This window comes from Temnothorax nylanderi, unplaced genomic scaffold (assembly GCF_030848795.1).
Source record: "Temnothorax nylanderi isolate EJ_2023f unplaced genomic scaffold, tnyl_v1.0 TNYL_tig0046_pilon, whole genome shotgun sequence".
Classification (NCBI taxonomy): domain Eukaryota; kingdom Metazoa; phylum Arthropoda; class Insecta; order Hymenoptera; family Formicidae; genus Temnothorax; species Temnothorax nylanderi.
In genome coordinates this window covers 257,020-273,561 of record NW_027249108.1, presented here as the reverse complement: position 1 = coordinate 273,561, position 16,542 = coordinate 257,020, and the positions used below count along the sequence as shown (strand labels likewise).

At 39.8% G+C, this 16,542-nt stretch overlaps 6 protein-coding genes across 6 annotated transcripts; 4 read left to right on the top strand and 2 right to left on the bottom strand.

The window, feature by feature from the left end:
• The first annotated feature begins 535 nt into the window (after window positions 1-535).
• Nop60b (dyskerin pseudouridine synthase 1 Nop60B) lies at window positions 536-3,788 on the top strand. Its single transcript, XM_071705308.1, has 8 exons — window positions 536-687; window positions 1,000-1,124; window positions 1,221-1,553; window positions 2,107-2,517; window positions 2,607-2,727; window positions 2,905-3,194; window positions 3,291-3,512; window positions 3,592-3,788. The coding sequence occupies exons 1-8, from the start codon at window positions 678-680 to the stop codon at window positions 3,667-3,669; spliced, it is 1,590 nt and encodes a 529-aa protein (XP_071561409.1). The 5' UTR covers window positions 536-677; the 3' UTR covers window positions 3,670-3,788.
• Window positions 3,789-4,833: 1,045 nt separating this feature from the next.
• Rpn11 (regulatory particle non-ATPase 11) lies at window positions 4,834-6,501 on the bottom strand. The gene is made up of 6 exons (XM_071705310.1): window positions 6,283-6,501; window positions 6,064-6,184; window positions 5,837-5,986; window positions 5,496-5,759; window positions 5,171-5,437; window positions 4,834-5,061 (listed from the first exon to the last, which is right to left on the bottom strand). The coding sequence occupies exons 2-6, from the start codon at window positions 6,154-6,156 to the stop codon at window positions 4,900-4,902; spliced, it is 936 nt and encodes a 311-aa protein (XP_071561411.1). The 5' UTR covers window positions 6,157-6,184; window positions 6,283-6,501; the 3' UTR covers window positions 4,834-4,899.
• A 442-nt stretch (window positions 6,502-6,943) lies between these two features.
• Window positions 6,944-8,221, top strand: LOC139772027 (COX assembly mitochondrial protein homolog). Its single transcript, XM_071705314.1, has 3 exons — window positions 6,944-7,169; window positions 7,467-7,571; window positions 7,641-8,221. Exons 1-3 carry the CDS (start codon window positions 7,043-7,045, stop codon window positions 7,850-7,852), a joined length of 444 nt encoding a protein of 147 aa, XP_071561415.1. The 5' UTR covers window positions 6,944-7,042; the 3' UTR covers window positions 7,853-8,221.
• Window positions 8,222-8,871: 650 nt separating this feature from the next.
• Scf (Calumenin scf) lies at window positions 8,872-10,813 on the top strand. The gene is made up of 4 exons (XM_071705309.1): window positions 8,872-9,280; window positions 9,515-10,070; window positions 10,142-10,257; window positions 10,376-10,813. Exons 1-4 carry the CDS (start codon window positions 9,191-9,193, stop codon window positions 10,562-10,564), a joined length of 951 nt encoding a protein of 316 aa, XP_071561410.1. The 5' UTR covers window positions 8,872-9,190; the 3' UTR covers window positions 10,565-10,813.
• Window positions 10,814-11,175: 362 nt separating this feature from the next.
• Window positions 11,176-12,898, top strand: LOC139772026 (uncharacterized). The gene is made up of 5 exons (XM_071705313.1): window positions 11,176-11,306; window positions 11,927-12,079; window positions 12,160-12,279; window positions 12,382-12,455; window positions 12,570-12,898. The coding sequence occupies exons 1-5, from the start codon at window positions 11,252-11,254 to the stop codon at window positions 12,720-12,722; spliced, it is 555 nt and encodes a 184-aa protein (XP_071561414.1). The 5' UTR covers window positions 11,176-11,251; the 3' UTR covers window positions 12,723-12,898.
• On the bottom strand, window positions 11,816-15,061 carry LOC139772024 (toll-interacting protein B). Its single transcript, XM_071705311.1, has 6 exons — window positions 14,837-15,061; window positions 14,316-14,486; window positions 14,074-14,207; window positions 13,803-14,007; window positions 13,433-13,600; window positions 11,816-13,345 (listed from the first exon to the last, which is right to left on the bottom strand). The coding sequence occupies exons 1-6, from the start codon at window positions 14,876-14,878 to the stop codon at window positions 13,235-13,237; spliced, it is 831 nt and encodes a 276-aa protein (XP_071561412.1). The 5' UTR covers window positions 14,879-15,061; the 3' UTR covers window positions 11,816-13,234.
• Window positions 15,062-16,542: the final 1,481 nt, after the last annotated feature.

The following is a 16,542-nucleotide window of genomic DNA, read 5'->3' as shown; positions in this document are numbered from 1 at the left end:
GACACAAGTCGACACAAACATCGTTCTATCCTTCTTAGCATTCAATGAATAACAAAGACAGAACGACACTTGTGTCGACTTGTGTCACTAAAAGGAATTGGCCCGTAGTCGCATTCTAATTGGTTTCGCCATTTTGTTACAAAAGATTGATTGAGCCAATACGTGTGAGTCTACTACAGTGGCTAGACTCTTATATAGGAACTCTAATTCTGTCTAGAGTTAATAGTAATTACGGTAACAGGCTCTTGATTGGTCCGCCATTTCTCCTCAATTCTCGCCGAATTTTGAATCATGATAATTTCAATAATTGCAAATTTTAACAACATAAATGTTTAAAAAATAAATGTTTTATAGTAAAAATATTCTTAATATAGTAGATTAATTATAAATTTATATAATATATTATAATATATTTATTTAAAATCTAACAAAAATATGGGTCTTTAGTGCGCCACATTGTTGACACGGGCGAGGACCAATCGCGCCTCGTCCAACCACGTCCTATAGTGCGCGCGCATGTACGCATGCACACGGAACAGCGAGGGCTGCGGGGGGTTATGCTGCGTCGTAGCTGCTGGCATTTTACCGCTTATCCTTTCTCCACGTTGTCTCACGGAGTTTTTGTACGCTTTGTGGGATTCGGCGTTTGAATTGCACGTGTTTTAGCAAACTTCAAAATGGAGCAAGGTGAGTAGATCGTTCTCGCACGAATGTTCTTTCAGGGATCGCTTCGAGTCCTCGCTACATTACTCCGGATTGCGTCGTTTCTGTTATCAAATTCCGCCTTGCAGCAATCTCATGACGGACACGTGTCCGGCGCAGCGTCGGTCGCCTACGATGATAGTACTGTTTAAATTATCGGCGCAAACGAATAAATCGTGCAACGTTGCTCGCTACGCTCGCCTCGATTATTATAATCCGAGAAAATTAGCCTGCTTTATTTATTTAATAGGGGTTAGGTTGGAGCAAATTAGGTTATATCTCCTAAATATCTTGCAGAAAAGAGTAAGAAGAAGGATAAGAAGAAGACGATTGGCGAGCTGCAGTTGGAAGCGAAATGCGAGATCGAACCCTCCAAAATGGAGGTGAAACTGAAGTGTGAAAACTGGCCTTTGCTGTTTAAGGTGGTATTTTAAAACTTTGCGCAAGACGCGGTTGCGACAATTGATGCTGATAACTGATGAAATTGTGAGATAAATTTCTTACTATGTCTATTGCAGAATGTTGACAAGATGTGTACACGCACGAATCACTATACACCGTTGTCAAGTGGCTCTACGCCGCTGCATCGTAGCTTGTCCGAGTATGTAAAGTCAGGTTGCATCAATTTGGACAAGCCGTGCAATCCCTCGTCGCACGAGGTAGTGGCTTGGATAAAGAAGATCCTGAAAGTAGAGAAGACCGGTCACTCCGGCACGTTGGATCCCAAGGTGTCGGGGGTCCTGATAGTCTGCATAGACAGGGCGACGAGACTGGCCAAGTCCCAGCAGTCCGCCGGGAAGGAATACATTGCTGTGTTTAAGCTTCATTCCGCCCCGGAAAGTATACAGAAGGTAAATACACGTAATTATGGGTAACGCAGAATAAATAAATGTTTATTTGAATAAATCGTTATAACATAGAATAAACTATTTACGGCCATTGCACGTAACGAAGTTTTAGTCATAATCGTAAGGCCGTAAGAAAATAGACCAATCACAGTTGATTATTCTCCTTGAGCTCGAAGAATAATCGAGTGTGATTGGTCTATTTTTTTTACGGCCTTACGATTATGACTAAAACTTTATTACGTGCAATGGCCTTTATATAAATAAATATAGTATAATATTAATAATAATAACTACATTTATATAGTTGAGTGATAGGGCTGGGAATTGAATCCGAGTCTTTCGTTTGATAGGTGATCACTCTATCATTGAGTTATCTTACGCCCATAGGTACAAAATGTGCAAAACTCAAAAGTTTTTATTAAGCATAAAATTCCTCTCGGCGAAAATGTTGATATTTATTTATTCTTTTGTTATCCAAATGTGGTGTCATCGTTATGTGTGTCAATCTTATATACAGTATTTCATATATTGATGCCACACTAATGCGATGATTTAGGTGAAGCAAGCATTGGAAAAATTGCGCGGTGCTCTATTTCAAAGGCCGCCGCTGATATCAGCGGTCAAAAGACAACTCCGCGTTAGGACAGTTTACGACAGTTGGTTCCTTGATTACGACCAGGAACGCAATATGGGAGTATTCCGCGTTAGCTGTGAAGCTGGCTCCTATATTAGAACTATGTGTGTCCATCTCGGGCTCTTCTTAGGTACCGGTTGTCACATGCAAGAACTTCGAAGAAATCGTTCCGGTGTTCAGGCCGAAAAGGATGGTATGGTTACCATGCATGATATTCTCGACGCCCAGTGGATGTATGAAAATCACGGGGACGAATCGTATCTAAGAAGAGTTATAAAGCCGCTGGAATCGTTGCTAGTGGGTCACAAAAGAATCATCATAAAGGACAGCGCCGTATGTATTTGACTCGTTGCTTTTTGCGCTGATAATAAAGGAAATTGAATACTGTTGTTTAACGGCATTATATTACTCGAATTTATTAGGTGAATGCAATTTGTTACGGAGCTAAAATAATGCTGCCAGGCGTTTTGATGTATGACCAAGATATAGAGTGTAATAAGGAAATTGTAATAGTAACTACTAAGGGCGAAGCCGTGGCACTTGGTAAGTATATTTTCGAAATAACAGTGAGATATGTGTCGTAATTGTTAGCTTTTCACGTATTATTTACTCAAAGATATTTAACTGAATTCCCAAAATATCATTTTTATATTTATCTTTAAAATATTTGCCTTTATCTTGTAATCTTCAAACAATACTTATCTTATATATATATATCAGCCATAGCTTTGATGTCTTCTTCAACCATGGCTACCTGTGATCATGGAGTAGTTGCGAAACTTAAAAGAGTTATCATGGAGAGGGATTCGTATCCGAGGAAGTGGGGCTTGGGACCCAAAGCATCGCAAAAGAAACGTATGATAGTTGAAGGGATGTTAGATAAACATGGAAAACCTAATGAAAACACACCTGCTGAATGGTTACATGGTTACAAAGACTATGCTGAATTGTCAACGACAACGGCATCACCAACGACATCCACAGCAGCATTAACAACAGCATCAACAACGGCAAGTCGATTATTCTAATGTCATTTCTAATATTTTATTTTTTATAAATATATATAAATATGAAAGATTATATTTATATTTTTAATAAATGTGTAGACGGAAAAGAATGGTGACGTAACCATTGGCAAAAAAAGGAAAAGAGAAGAAGACGCGAGTATGGTAGTAGAAAAACCAGCGGATAATTCAGAAACATCGCCGAAAGATAAAAAGAAGAAAAAAGAGAAAAAGAAAAAGAAGGAGAAACATGACACGGAAGGCGAAGAAGCTGCCACTGCAATGGAAGAACCTGCCACTGAAGTGGAAGAAGCTGTCAGTGGGGTAATTGAATTGGTCCTAATAATTAGATGTACAATCAGAAAATTTGATTATTATATATTATTGCATTTACGTGTTATAGGAATCCACAGGAAAAGAAGAGAAAAAGAAAAAGAAGAAGAAGAAGAAGGACAAAGATCAAGAACCTACTTCGAGTTAGATTTATAAAAAGACTTATTGAATTTTTTATTGAATTATATTATTTCTAGATTATATTAAGACAATTTTGTATATTATACAATAAACACTTTTATTCCGAGACCATAAACAAATACAAAATATCTGTGAGATTCTTTCTTTTACAGTTTCTGATGTTTCTCTTACGTTATTCATATAATCTTTTCTTCTCAGATGCGAATGTACAAGTCTAAAGTTTAGAGTTTAGAGTCTAAACTAATATTCTCTAATTTGTATTCTGATTTTTATTAAGATTACGTTGAAAGAATTTATTGTAAATATATCTTTTTTTATCGTGAAGGAATCATGTATACCTATTTATATGCACTTTTGTACGTTTTCTCTACAATATATGAATCTACATAAATCATGTATATAATTTGATATAGATTATAATCGCACACAGATGTCTCAGTATCAATAATAATTTATATTTTCAATAAATGTAGACGGAAAAAAATGATAACGTAATCATTGGCAGGAAAAGAAAGAGAAGAAGACGCGAGTGCAGATGTAGTAAAACAAAAAATGTGAAATCAAAATTGATTATAAATGTCTATTCTGTCTAACTCTATCATCATCATCAATATCACTGAAATTTGAAATCGAGCTCGAACTTCAATGATATTGATGAAGTTTTCTTCAAGTTTCTTAACAATAATTTTTAACGTGGCAGGTTGTTAGCCTAACGCCCAAGCCCCAGCTTGGAGGACCAGTAATCACTTTATGGGGGGATACACATAGCAGTTGCCAGTTATGTGTGGACTAACAGCTTAAGAACAGTCTCTTCCGAAAGACGGAGCCCAGTTGCTCTGCACGAGAGTCCCCTTTTTATTTCTCGTACAGAAAAAGTGCAGTTTAAAATATTAAAATTTCTATTATCAGGAGGACTCGAACCCAATTTTTCGTACAATCTTTATTACTATATTATATTCATTCTAGGTATCAACAATATCTATTGCGTACCTTATTTTTTGTTAAACATCCACGTGCCATAATTTACGTTTAATATTCAATTTGATAATTATACCAAATTTGTAAAAAATAACATTCCCCCCCCCCCCCAAGAAAAACGTAACGGCTAACGCGCACATATTAAATCGTGTTGTACTTGATTACGTGCACATCGGGAATACAAAATCTCATATTTCTATTTTAAAAAGATGTATATTTCCTTTAAATACCATATTGCGAATGACGTATCAGAAAACAGTTATTTGAATACAACTGTATCGAGCATAGCTCCCAAGCACTGAACAATATTTGTAGCCATTAGTGTATCGACCTTCTCTTCCAGATGCCGTTTTGGATCTTGCTTGCCCACATTTTTTATCGCTAATTGTTCGGGTGTCATTTTTTCCTCCTCCTCCAAGGCCTACAAAAACAAAACTCTGTCATTATTACAATATTCAAGATATCCAGTGCGCCTATATACCATACAAATAGTATATATCAAATTTTTCAATTGTCGCGCAATGTTTCACCTTGTTATAATTCTTCGCGAGTTCAAGCATCTCGGAAACGATATTTTCATTGAGCCGACTGTGCTCCGAATATTCGGCAAGGGTAAGACCGTCCATCCATGTTTTCTTATGTAGGTTCAGCAGCATCTTCTGCTCCAGTTCGTTTTTGCGATAATTAATACTAATACTGTAATAATGCCGATTCAATCCGTGTATCAACGCTTGAACGGATGGTTTCTGTAGGTGGCCTAAATTCGACGTCGTTTGTCTAGGTTCTTGTCCCAAAACCTGCAATCAGTACGATGAGGTCACAATCGGCGGGCACAATTGCTACAGATATACTCACCATCATGTTCGGATTGATTAGTCTAAATGCATCGATAACAACTTTTCCTTTCACTGATTGTATGGGATCGATGACAACGGCTACCGCTCTTTCGCTAAGAGCCTCGAAGGACTGTTGAGTATTGATATCCACTCCGGATAGCCAGCAGCCGAATCCAGGATGAGAATGGTACCAGCCTACCACCATTTCCGGTCGACCAGTCTGTTTTAGCATGTCCAACATCTTTGCCTGGAACACTGGATCCACCGCTTCTACGCTGACGCCCTAAGAAAACAGAAGAAAACAAACGTTATCGTATAAATGTACTTTATCAATCTTCTCGCTTGTATTTTAACATTTACCGTTCCCGTTTGCGGCATAGCGAAAACGTCGATAACACGAACGGTGTAATCGTCAACAAATTCACCCAGCATCAGACCCATCACTTCCATCGGTACTCCAGCACGGCCGTGCTTAAGCATTTTCAGGAGAGCCAGGGACGATATGTACACCTGTAAGGACGAGGAAAGAATAAGGCGACACGAAAGAGACAACGAGAAGAAAAGCACGAGGAAATTTTGACAGATACCTGTTCCGCTGTGTCCACAACAGGAGCGTCAGAGGGTGGTGGCCCCTGATTTAGGCCTGGCATCCCACCGCCTAATCGTAACAGCCTGTCCATCCTGACTGCGTTACTCGAGTTCTACGCTCTGCAAATATTCGAGAGACAATTACAGCGTGAAACCGTCGGAGATACGGGACGTTCTCGTACAAGACGGACGTTTAGAGGTTAGGAAAAGAACGCTACATGGATTTCGGGTTATTCCCTGGTGATTCGCGGCGCAAAAGTGTCGCGCGACACTTATTAGGACCGGAGCACGAGTTGTCGTTACGGTTACTCGTCCTCAGCGAGAGAATTTCCCCGTTGTCGCGATAGACCGAGCGAACATTCCTCCCTCGGAGTCACCGCTGACAAGCCTCAAAATGTGCACAATCACGAGCGCAGCCCGCTGGTTGGCTGGTTGCTCCCAGAGTTGTGTGCGGGGGGCCGCGGGGCAGGACGAGAACCAGGGCTGTCAAAAACCCATCTTGTATTTCAGGCATTTAACTCCGTTCGGTTCAGGTGTAGCTGCACTCGCGCCGAGCCAGCATCTCGTTCGATCGACCGCCAGAAAGAAAAAACAAGTTTGAAAAGTTAAAAAGTTTAAAGAAGTTTTACAATTTTATGCCAATGTAGGTTGATCTTGATTTAACTTACTTTTTATCTTTTTCTAGTTTTAAGAATGAGAATTTTATAATGTATAGATTAACTTTAATTTACTTAATTTTTATCTTTTTCTTATTCTTGAAAACTCTTCTTAAAATGTAGAGATTACCTACCTATACATATATATATTTATATTTTATATCCACATCATTTTATGTCAATGCAGAGCATAAAAAGGCATTTTATAAACGAAAGTGTTCCATCTGTTCAAGGCACTAGCAAGGCACGAGTCTGTCATGACAATCACGTGGTCCGACGCACGTGTGATGGTCAAGTAGTGGGAAGAATCCTTCGTATCTTCATGTTGCAATACCCGAATACTGTGCAAAAACCAAAATACGTTTGCATCTGCTCCGAAAGCAACGAAAACATGAAGGAGGATTTCTCGGTGCTCTCGCATAAACTCGGCGGGGGGCCGAAGGGACTGGGTAAACTTTCTATTTCCGCATTTCCCGCGCACGATAGCGTCAATAACTTCGTCGCCGGCCCGGAGTACCGAGGATATTGTCGGTAGCAGGTTATATTTTTTAATCCCGGCGGAGTCGAGCGCGACCGGCTGATTATTGGAGTCTACGTTCCGTACGGAACGGAATCCGCTGACACTAGAAAATAACTGCTGCTCGTTCAGCGATTCGCGTGATCGCCGAGGTTTCGCGATCAGGTTTCTCTCTCTCTCGAGGAGAGAGAAAGAGAGAGAATCCAAGTATCTCGTGTATTTATTTCAGGCGACCCCGACGACAGAAGTTTAAGGAAGGTGGAGAAAGACGTGCTGGTACCCAAGTTGATGCGAGAGAGAACCAAATCCGAAAAGTGCGTCAACGAAGTCAAAGGTATTAACAATCACCCCCAGTTGATTCATGAGGAGTGGAATGTAGCTAACGTGATCCTCTCTTCCACAGACTTCCACGACTGCTGCCTCAAATCCGGTCTGCTGCACGTTGTAAAATGTAGGGGGGAAAACGACAGGATGAAGGCGTGCATGGAGAAATGGTACTACAATCAGGACTTTATTAAAGAGTGCACGGAACAGTATCTGGACGAGAGGAGTGAATTTAGAAGGACTGGAATTTCCAAGAAGCGGAGAAACACTAGAGTGGAGGGTTCAATGTGAACATACGAATAATGAATGGACAACGCCGAGAATTGTCTTTTCAGCTTAGCTGTTTAACTGTTAACATCTGTGATTGATGGCACCGACAATTTTTCCGGTAGTTTTCAGGCTGTCGCATAAATTGCTTCGGCAACGCTGGAAAGTCAGATATGGACTGGTTGGAAGTTAAAGTTGCGTTGATTCACCTCGAGTTGTAGTTGAATGTCCTATATGGTAAACTCCTATATTTCGATTTCTCAAAAGTATCGCTTCCTATTACTTGTATTTGCTGTGTGCCAATGTAAAGTAACGTTCTACGTACGTGCCATCGAAGCATCGCGATAAGAACGAATTGTTTGGCCTCAATAAATGCGCAATACAAACATCTAACTGTAAGCCATGGTACTTTGAGAACGACGGAGATCTACAGTAGAATAAATTGAAAAGGAGAGGTAAGAATACAGACATTCGGCTGTAGCACAGACTGTTGTTTTGAATAAAAGTCTATTTAAAAAAAGTCTGCAATCACCCAGAATGAGATCTAATTCCCAGAATCTCGCAGCTTTCCAATCTTAGCTCCTGCTCAAGTCGCTTATTCCTCGGATATTGTAACAGACTCAAATTATCACATATAAATTTTTATGATATCTGTTTTGACTTGATTAACTTATCGAGTAACATCCCTAATATTAGCAGTATTTTATCTTCGTCGTCTGACACGCGAGAAGGGAGAGACCGAACGAATTGTACAATTTATAAATTTTACAATGGACAATTCTGCCGATCGAATTAATCGATGAAGTCAATCTGAATTCGATCAAGGCACAAATCCAACCGCGAGATATATGCTTTACAAGCCAAATTTAAGAACGCGTCCCGAGATTGAGAGATCTAAAATAAGAAAGAGAGGGAACGCATTTCATTTAAAGAGCGCCCAGGCTCCCGTAATAGAATCTCATCCGTTATCACGTTATCTCCGGTCCACGTGGAGGCTGCGGATTCGTTTCTCGGGGCGGGAGCAAACGCCGGCCGCCGTGCGTCCGGCGTGCGTTCCTCGTCCGCGGAGCCCGGGGGGGCGCATCTCGTCGGCGGCGGGCGGCCGGGCGGCGTCGTCCCATGAACAAGGCGCGGGTTCGGAAAGTGGGGGTGCGCCGCGTATGGTCTCTCCGCTCTTTGCTGATGTGGAAGACGCCGCGAAGGCCGTGGAAGGAGGAGACCTCGTCTAGTCATCTGTCGTTCCTCCATTCCGGTGCGTGAGAGACGCTTCGTAAATTCATCGGTCGACGATCTCTTCCCTTTTCCTCTCTTTCTCGTTCCCTCTCCTTTTTTTTCTTCGCCCCACGGTGCCACCACGGTGGAATGCTAGCGCTCATGTTCCTCCAGATCCTGATCGGTTCCTCCATCCTGGCGACTGCGATCCCGGACGGCGAGCATCGTGTTTTGAACAAGGTTAGAGAAACCGAGAGCTCTTTTAATTATTGCCCATCTATATTCTATTATTCTATAATTGATTAAATAAAAGTTTAGTCCTATCAGTAAATTTTTTTTTTTCAATGACAGAAAAGTGGATTTGTATTGATAACGTGAAATTTGCACTGCTTTTATCACAGTTAAAGTTGTAGGAAATAAGAGAAAAGATAGCAATTTGAAGAGTCATTACAATTAAGGTGTATTATATTCTAGGATGCAAGCAGCAAAGATCACTATGTCCATTCCCAACATAATCCGGCCTACGATCATGAAGCCTTTCTCGGGGAAGAGGCCAAGACCTTCGATCAGCTTACACCCGAGGAGAGCACCAGGCGGCTGGGGATAATTGTTGACAAGATAGACAAGGATAGCGACGGCTACGTGACGCAGGAGGAGCTTAAGGATTGGATAATGTACACGCAGCAGCGTTACATCAAGGACGACGTGGAGCGTCAGTGGAGATCCCACAATCCAATGGGAAAGGAGAAACTGTCTTGGACGGAATACAAGGACATGGTTTACGGCGACATGGAGGAGCAGGAGAGCGACAAGGCGGACGACTCGTTCTCGTACGCTCAGATGTATAAGAGGGATCGCAGAAGGTGGACCACCGCGGATCTGGACGGCGATGACGCTCTGACCAAGGAGGAATTCACCGCCTTCCTTCACGCGGAAGACGCGGAGCACATGAAGGATGTGATAGTGCTGGAAACGATGGAGGATATCGATAAGGATGAAGATGGGAAGATATCTCTCGCGGAATACATTGGTAAGCGGGAATCGTCGTTGCCACTCTAAAAGGCAGCTCGAGCAGTTCTTGAATCTTTGATTTATCCGCAGGCGACCTGTACAGGGGCGAGGAAGGTGAAGAGGAGCCGGAATGGGTGAAGAACGAAAAGGAACAATTCTCCTCGTACAGAGATAAAGATGGGGATGGATTCTTGAACGCTGACGAGGTAATTGATAACTTCTTGTATCATTCATCGGTACGAAATAAAAATGTACACTAAAGATACCGAAGAGCTATAAGAACTACTCGATGCAATTAAACTGATTTGTTCCAATTTGAAACAGGTAAAAACGTGGATTATTCCCGCGGAATTTGATCACGCCGAGGCGGAGTCGAGGCACTTGATTTATGAAGCGGACACCGATGCGGATCACAAGCTGACGAAGAACGAGATTTTGGAGAAATACGACATCTTCGTCGGATCTCAGGCGACGGACTTCGGAGAGGCGTTAGCGAGGCACGATGAGTTTTAACGAGGTGCAATCTCATAAGAAAAAGAAATTACTAACGAACAAATTACTTATAATACTTAAAGCTACTTAAGATCTAGTTTATCTACGAAGAAGAATATTTATCTACTTGCCCTAATAAATAGATGTGTTATATATCAGTGGGTATTCACATAATTGATACAGTAGATAGAAGGAATGCATGAAATGCTATAACTGCCAAAAATTGTGAAACTCGATCAGCTGTTGTTACAATAAATTTTTATATTGTCATTGCATTGACTCTCCATTATTTTCTTCGGATATTTTGAGAAATATTAACCCTTAGTCGGTACAGTATATAAATAGAACGCGGTCGCAGCGAGTCAATTCCGACTAAATCCGTTCGAGGCAAAATGTAAAGAGTATTAATAACCAAAAACGTCCAAGACAGGAGTACACAAATAGCGCGTATAATTCACAAAAAGCAAAACTTAACAAAACGACTGGTTTTTTTTCTTGTAAGCAGTTAAATCAATGCGGTTAATTAATTTTTATACCATTATGTTCCTTTATACAATCACGTTGTATATTGATAACGATTGCCCTACATATAAAAGACACTGTCATTATACGATTGTGATCGATTTTATCAGATAAGCTTCTAATCTCGCAGCAACGTGAGTAATATCTAAAATATCGTCGCGCGAGTCAGCTCTCAAACATGCAAAAATGAAAGGGATTTACTTGGCTGTATTGTTAACGGTTTTCACGTACGTGTTTTTAGGTAAGTATATTTATTTCTCTTTATAACATTATGTGCCTCGATAATACCGTATAAATATCGTAAGAATATAAGTACCAAATAACACCGCATAGCTTTTCAGGCCGTCGATATTAGCGATACATTTTCGTTTAAGACTCGCGTTGGAACAGCCAGTCAGAAAACATTTAAGCCACCGCCAGCATTTCGTTCGATATTCAACCGATATAAGAATAGATCGCGGGAAACACCTATCAGCGTACATACATGCACATGTAGAGCATTAAGACAATTCGCATTCATATAAGTGTTGTGTATGTGTGTATATATATGATTACATACACATTAGCATATAAATTATATATAAAAATACGGGGGATAAATTTGACTTATAAACTTAGTTTGTATCACATTGTGAATCAGAAAGATGATTTTTCGAGCTAAAACGCGATATATATATATATATTTTTTTTTGTGTGTTAAAAATTATATGAGACTTAATATATACAAAGAAATGATGCAGAACTACTTAATACAGTTCCTGATTTAATTTCTATTCGGTTGCTTTCGTTCGACGCTTTACAATTTATCAATTGTTTATAATCTGTTTGTTCTTAATTAGAACCTATTATTTTTGTATATAGCGACAGGTATCGAAGGGCCACATTGCTTTCATTTCACATGGCCAGGGCCATCAATTTCAGAACGTGAAATAGACTGCGAGGACCCTGGTGATGGTTATGATGATGGTGATAAACCATTTAAACACACTCCGTGTATAGAACCATTGCTTTTTCGTAAGTGTGCAACGTTCATGTTCGTTCTCAGTTATAAATTCAATTCTGTTTAAGCGATATTCCTTCATAATATTTTCCAGAGGCTACGAAGCCAAATTTAACTGATATGTGGAAAAATAATGAAATTAAAGAAGATCGCATGAAACAAATGGATGATGGTAGCGTTTGTGTAAAGTTTACATACATGTACAATAGCGCAGGTAAATATACTCTACAGTAACAAAAATGAAATTGACTCAGATTTTATAGTCGTAGCATTTATAGGATTTAGCGGATATAAATAAATGTAATTATATTTGTAGTTATAAATGTCAGTTATTTTCGTGGGAAAGTCACAGAAGTATTGCCGGTTACATCAGGCTGTTACGTTCAATACGTATGTATCATAAGCGATTTGTAATTCGTATTTTTCTTTACGATTGTATGATTATATCTTAGCACTTGATAAACAAAGTACAGATATAATTATATTTTTGGAATATACTTCTAGACTGAAGGATATAATATCGAAGTGTGTGCCTGTAAATCTAAAAACAACTCTATGCCCTGCAACTCAACAGTAAGAAATACACATTCACTGTTAATTATTTCTGTAGCTACAGTCGTTTCGCTGTTCATGTATAAAATTTTCGAAATTCCCTGACACTTTCGGCTTATTCTATTTCTTCGATATGAATAATTGTACAAATTATATATATTAGATATTTATTACAATTTATGTGCAACTATTAATCAAGCGTATATCTTTTTACAATTTTGTAGAACGCGCAATATGTATTTAAATTATATACAGAGACCAGTAAATCATGTAATATATAACGCAATTGAAAAATAAATACTCATGTATATGGAAATGAGAAAAAAGATAATATAAACTCTGAAATAACAATAACATATACGTAACAAAATTGACTAATTGTAAGAATAATTCAATGTTATATTCAATTAAAATATAATATGTTTCTTCAGAAGAGAAATATTTCATCATTTCACATATTCAAAGAATGTTCGACCTTAATATATATTATTACGTATGGAAGTATTACAAATTAGATTTTCGTACATCATCTTACATTCCAAAGGAAAAAAATTGTTCATTAACGAAGGATACGATAAAGTTACGTATGGCATTCTAGCTGCGTAGAAAATTAGGACTTATTCGCACATCTGAAGCAACGAATTAATTGTAATGTCTTTCTTGCCGTGATTGGCATCATATACTGATTTGATAACTTCCTTGTCAACATTTGGAAACATTTCTGCGATCTGCAAAAAGTATACAGCATAACAGTTACGTGTACATAACAAAAAGAACGTTGGACTAGAATCGTAGACGGGATATATATTAAGTACCTGTTTCAACTCGACCTCAGCATTTGGCAAAGAGCTTGGTGCAACCGCTGGTGCAGCAATAGGCGGAGGTGTCGCATAAACATTTACCGGGGCGTATGGCATGCCGAACATTGTTGCAGAAGGGACCATCATTATCGAAGAAGAACCCGTGTACGAATGATACTTGGTCTATTGCAAACACATTCCAATGTGAAAAAGAAAAGATGAAACTCGAACATGATACTTGAAAAAAATATTCATGTGCGCAATTGTATCCTGAATTTCATAGCTATTTAGTTCATAATAGTCTGCTTTCTTGAGATATGATAAATATTGTAAATTAGTGATATAAATATAACATAGAAGAAAATAGTGCAATCTTTGTTTTTACCGTGTAACTGAAAACTAAATTGATCATGCCCTCCTGATTATCTCCCTGCTTCCCACTGAGCATGTACCAATCCTCGTGGGTCTCTCCCTTTTGAATAACCTGCGGTGGAATCTCTATGTGGCCCCACGCAATCAGTTCGTCCATCACAAAGGAACACTCGTCATAAATTTCTATGTATATCTGGGTAACTCCAGGTGGAAGGTTGCTGCAATAATAAATGTATCATAATAACACATCTGCCTACTTATCTGAACGAGATACAAATTCTCACCATTGAATTACTTTATTCCAATGTGGATTTTTTCCACCGTTAGAGTCTGTATGCGTCTCAAACACCGAGTGTCCCACTCGTATCCTCGCGTAAGGGTCCATCCTCGTCATTCCATAATTTTTCACTAATTTGGCCTGGAAAAGGACAGCCTGATGTAGCGCGAGAAGGTGCAAATTGTCGCGTCGTTGACTCATTTGACTCGAACAACGCTGGATACGTCACGCTTATGGAAAAACAATTACCTGAGAGATTGTTATGCTAAGTCTACCCACTCGAGGATCGTGAGTCACCGGCATACTTTGCATCTGCTGCTGGAGGGCCAGAGCAGCTTGTTGATCCGCCGCCTCCTGCTGCAACTGCGCGTTGCGTTCTTCTATTCTCAGGAAACTGTCCGGCAGTGGTCCCACAAATGCCTGATTACATCAAATTTGGATTTAATAATTTGACAATAGTAAATATAGCATGTAGTTAAAAGCATTACTGTACAATTTAAATGAGAAAGATCTCGATTTAAGAAAGAGATATAAACTCCTCATTGAATGACTCATAGCAACGTTGCAGAATCATTAAACGTGTCAATTAGATATTGAGAAGTCATCAACATGCCCGAGATGCATTCTCCGCCGCGTTTGCCGCGCAGAAAAACATGCGGACTCATTCGATTCATCCAGGTGTTTCCAACAAACGGGATTACGGAATATTCGTAAGGCTTCCCCGATTATTATCGCGTCCAACGAGTGGACCCAGCCTACTGCCTACATACCCGTTTTTTCCACTCCTCATATAAAGGCCTGTCCGTGTCCATGGTGTGGTGAGAATATAAAAAAAAAGGATACTATTCCCTAGAGGAAAGGATATCACGACCGACGTTCCGCATGCAGTGGGTCCTCCCGAGATCCGCGCTCTAAACTTGTCAAATACGTCAAATCACGCGAGCGTGCATCGCTCCCGGCTGTTTACCGATCGACTGCAATCGACTGCTGATGCGCATCGCATAGGACGTGGTTGGACGAGGCGCGATTGGTCGTCGCCCGTGTCAACAATGTGGCGCACTAAAGACCCATATTTTTTTTAGATTTTAAATAAATATATTATAATATATTATATAAATTTATAATTAAACGACTATATTAACAATATTTTTACTATAAAACATTTATTTTTTAATTATGTTGTTAAAATTTGCAATTATTGAAATTATCATGATTCAAAATTCGGCGAGAGTTGAGGAGAAATGGCGGACCAATCAAGAGAGCCTGTTAAGCTTTGTGTCCACGATGCTAGAACTGCGTCCGAGTTTCGGTTTAAGCCAATGAAACTGCTGCTTTTCTGTAAGAGCTGGAAGTTGATTGGCTTAAACCGAAACTCGGACCGATTTCTAGTATCGTGTACACAAGGCTTTACCGTAATCACTATCAACTCTTAAGCCTTGTGTACACGATACTAGAAATTGGTCCGAGTTTCGGTTTAAGCCAATGAAACTGCTGTTTTTCTGTAAGAGCTGAAAGTTGATTGGCTTAAACCGAAACTCGGACCGATTTCTAGTATCGTGTACACAAGGCTTTAGACAGAATAAATAAATAGCGCGCTCCCTGGGCTGCGTTCGAAAACTTTACTCGGGTGCACACCGCGTCATTCTATTTTTGTTATTAACTAAAAGTTAAACAAGGATAGAACGACGCTGGTGTGCACCCGAGTAAAGTTTTCGAACGCAATCCTGAATGCAGCCCCGGTCATTAAAAGAAAAGAATATGTCTTTTGGAGAAACGTTTTGATTGGTTACCTTCCACAGTACTTTATTTCCGATTCGCTCCTTCCTCGACAACCGTGGAGACTACGGATTGGGATTGAGATTGGATTGAAATTTAATCAATCAGAATAAGGCCCAGTTCAACAGTGGCCAGTTAGCTTAACTAGTAGTTAACTCTCACTCTCAGGCCCAGTTCAACAGTGGCCAGTTAGCTTAACTAGTAGTTAACTTTCACTCTCTGTCTCTTTCTAACCTCAAAGGTTAGAAAGAGACGAAGAGTGAAAGTTAACTACTAGTTAAGCTAACTGGCCACTGTTGAACTGGGCCTCAGTCTCTTTCTAACCTCAAAGGTTAGATGACTCTCTTAAGGTAGCCAAATGCCTCGTCATCTAATTAGTGACGCGCATGAATGGATTAACGAGATTCCCACTGTCCCTATCTACTATCTAGCGAAACCACTGCCAAGGGAACGGGCTTGGAAAAATTAGCGGGGAAAGAAGACCCTGTTGAGCTTGACTCTAGTCTGGCACTGGGCTTAAGGAGACATGAGAGGTGTAGCATAAGATCTAACCTTTGAGGTTAGAAAGAGACAGAGAGTGAAAGTTAACTATTAGTTAAGCTAACTGGCCACTGTTGAACTGGGCCTAAAGGAAACTAACTTCAGGTTTAGTGAACTTTACTCTAATTGGTCAAATTTCAATCCAATCTCAATCCCAATC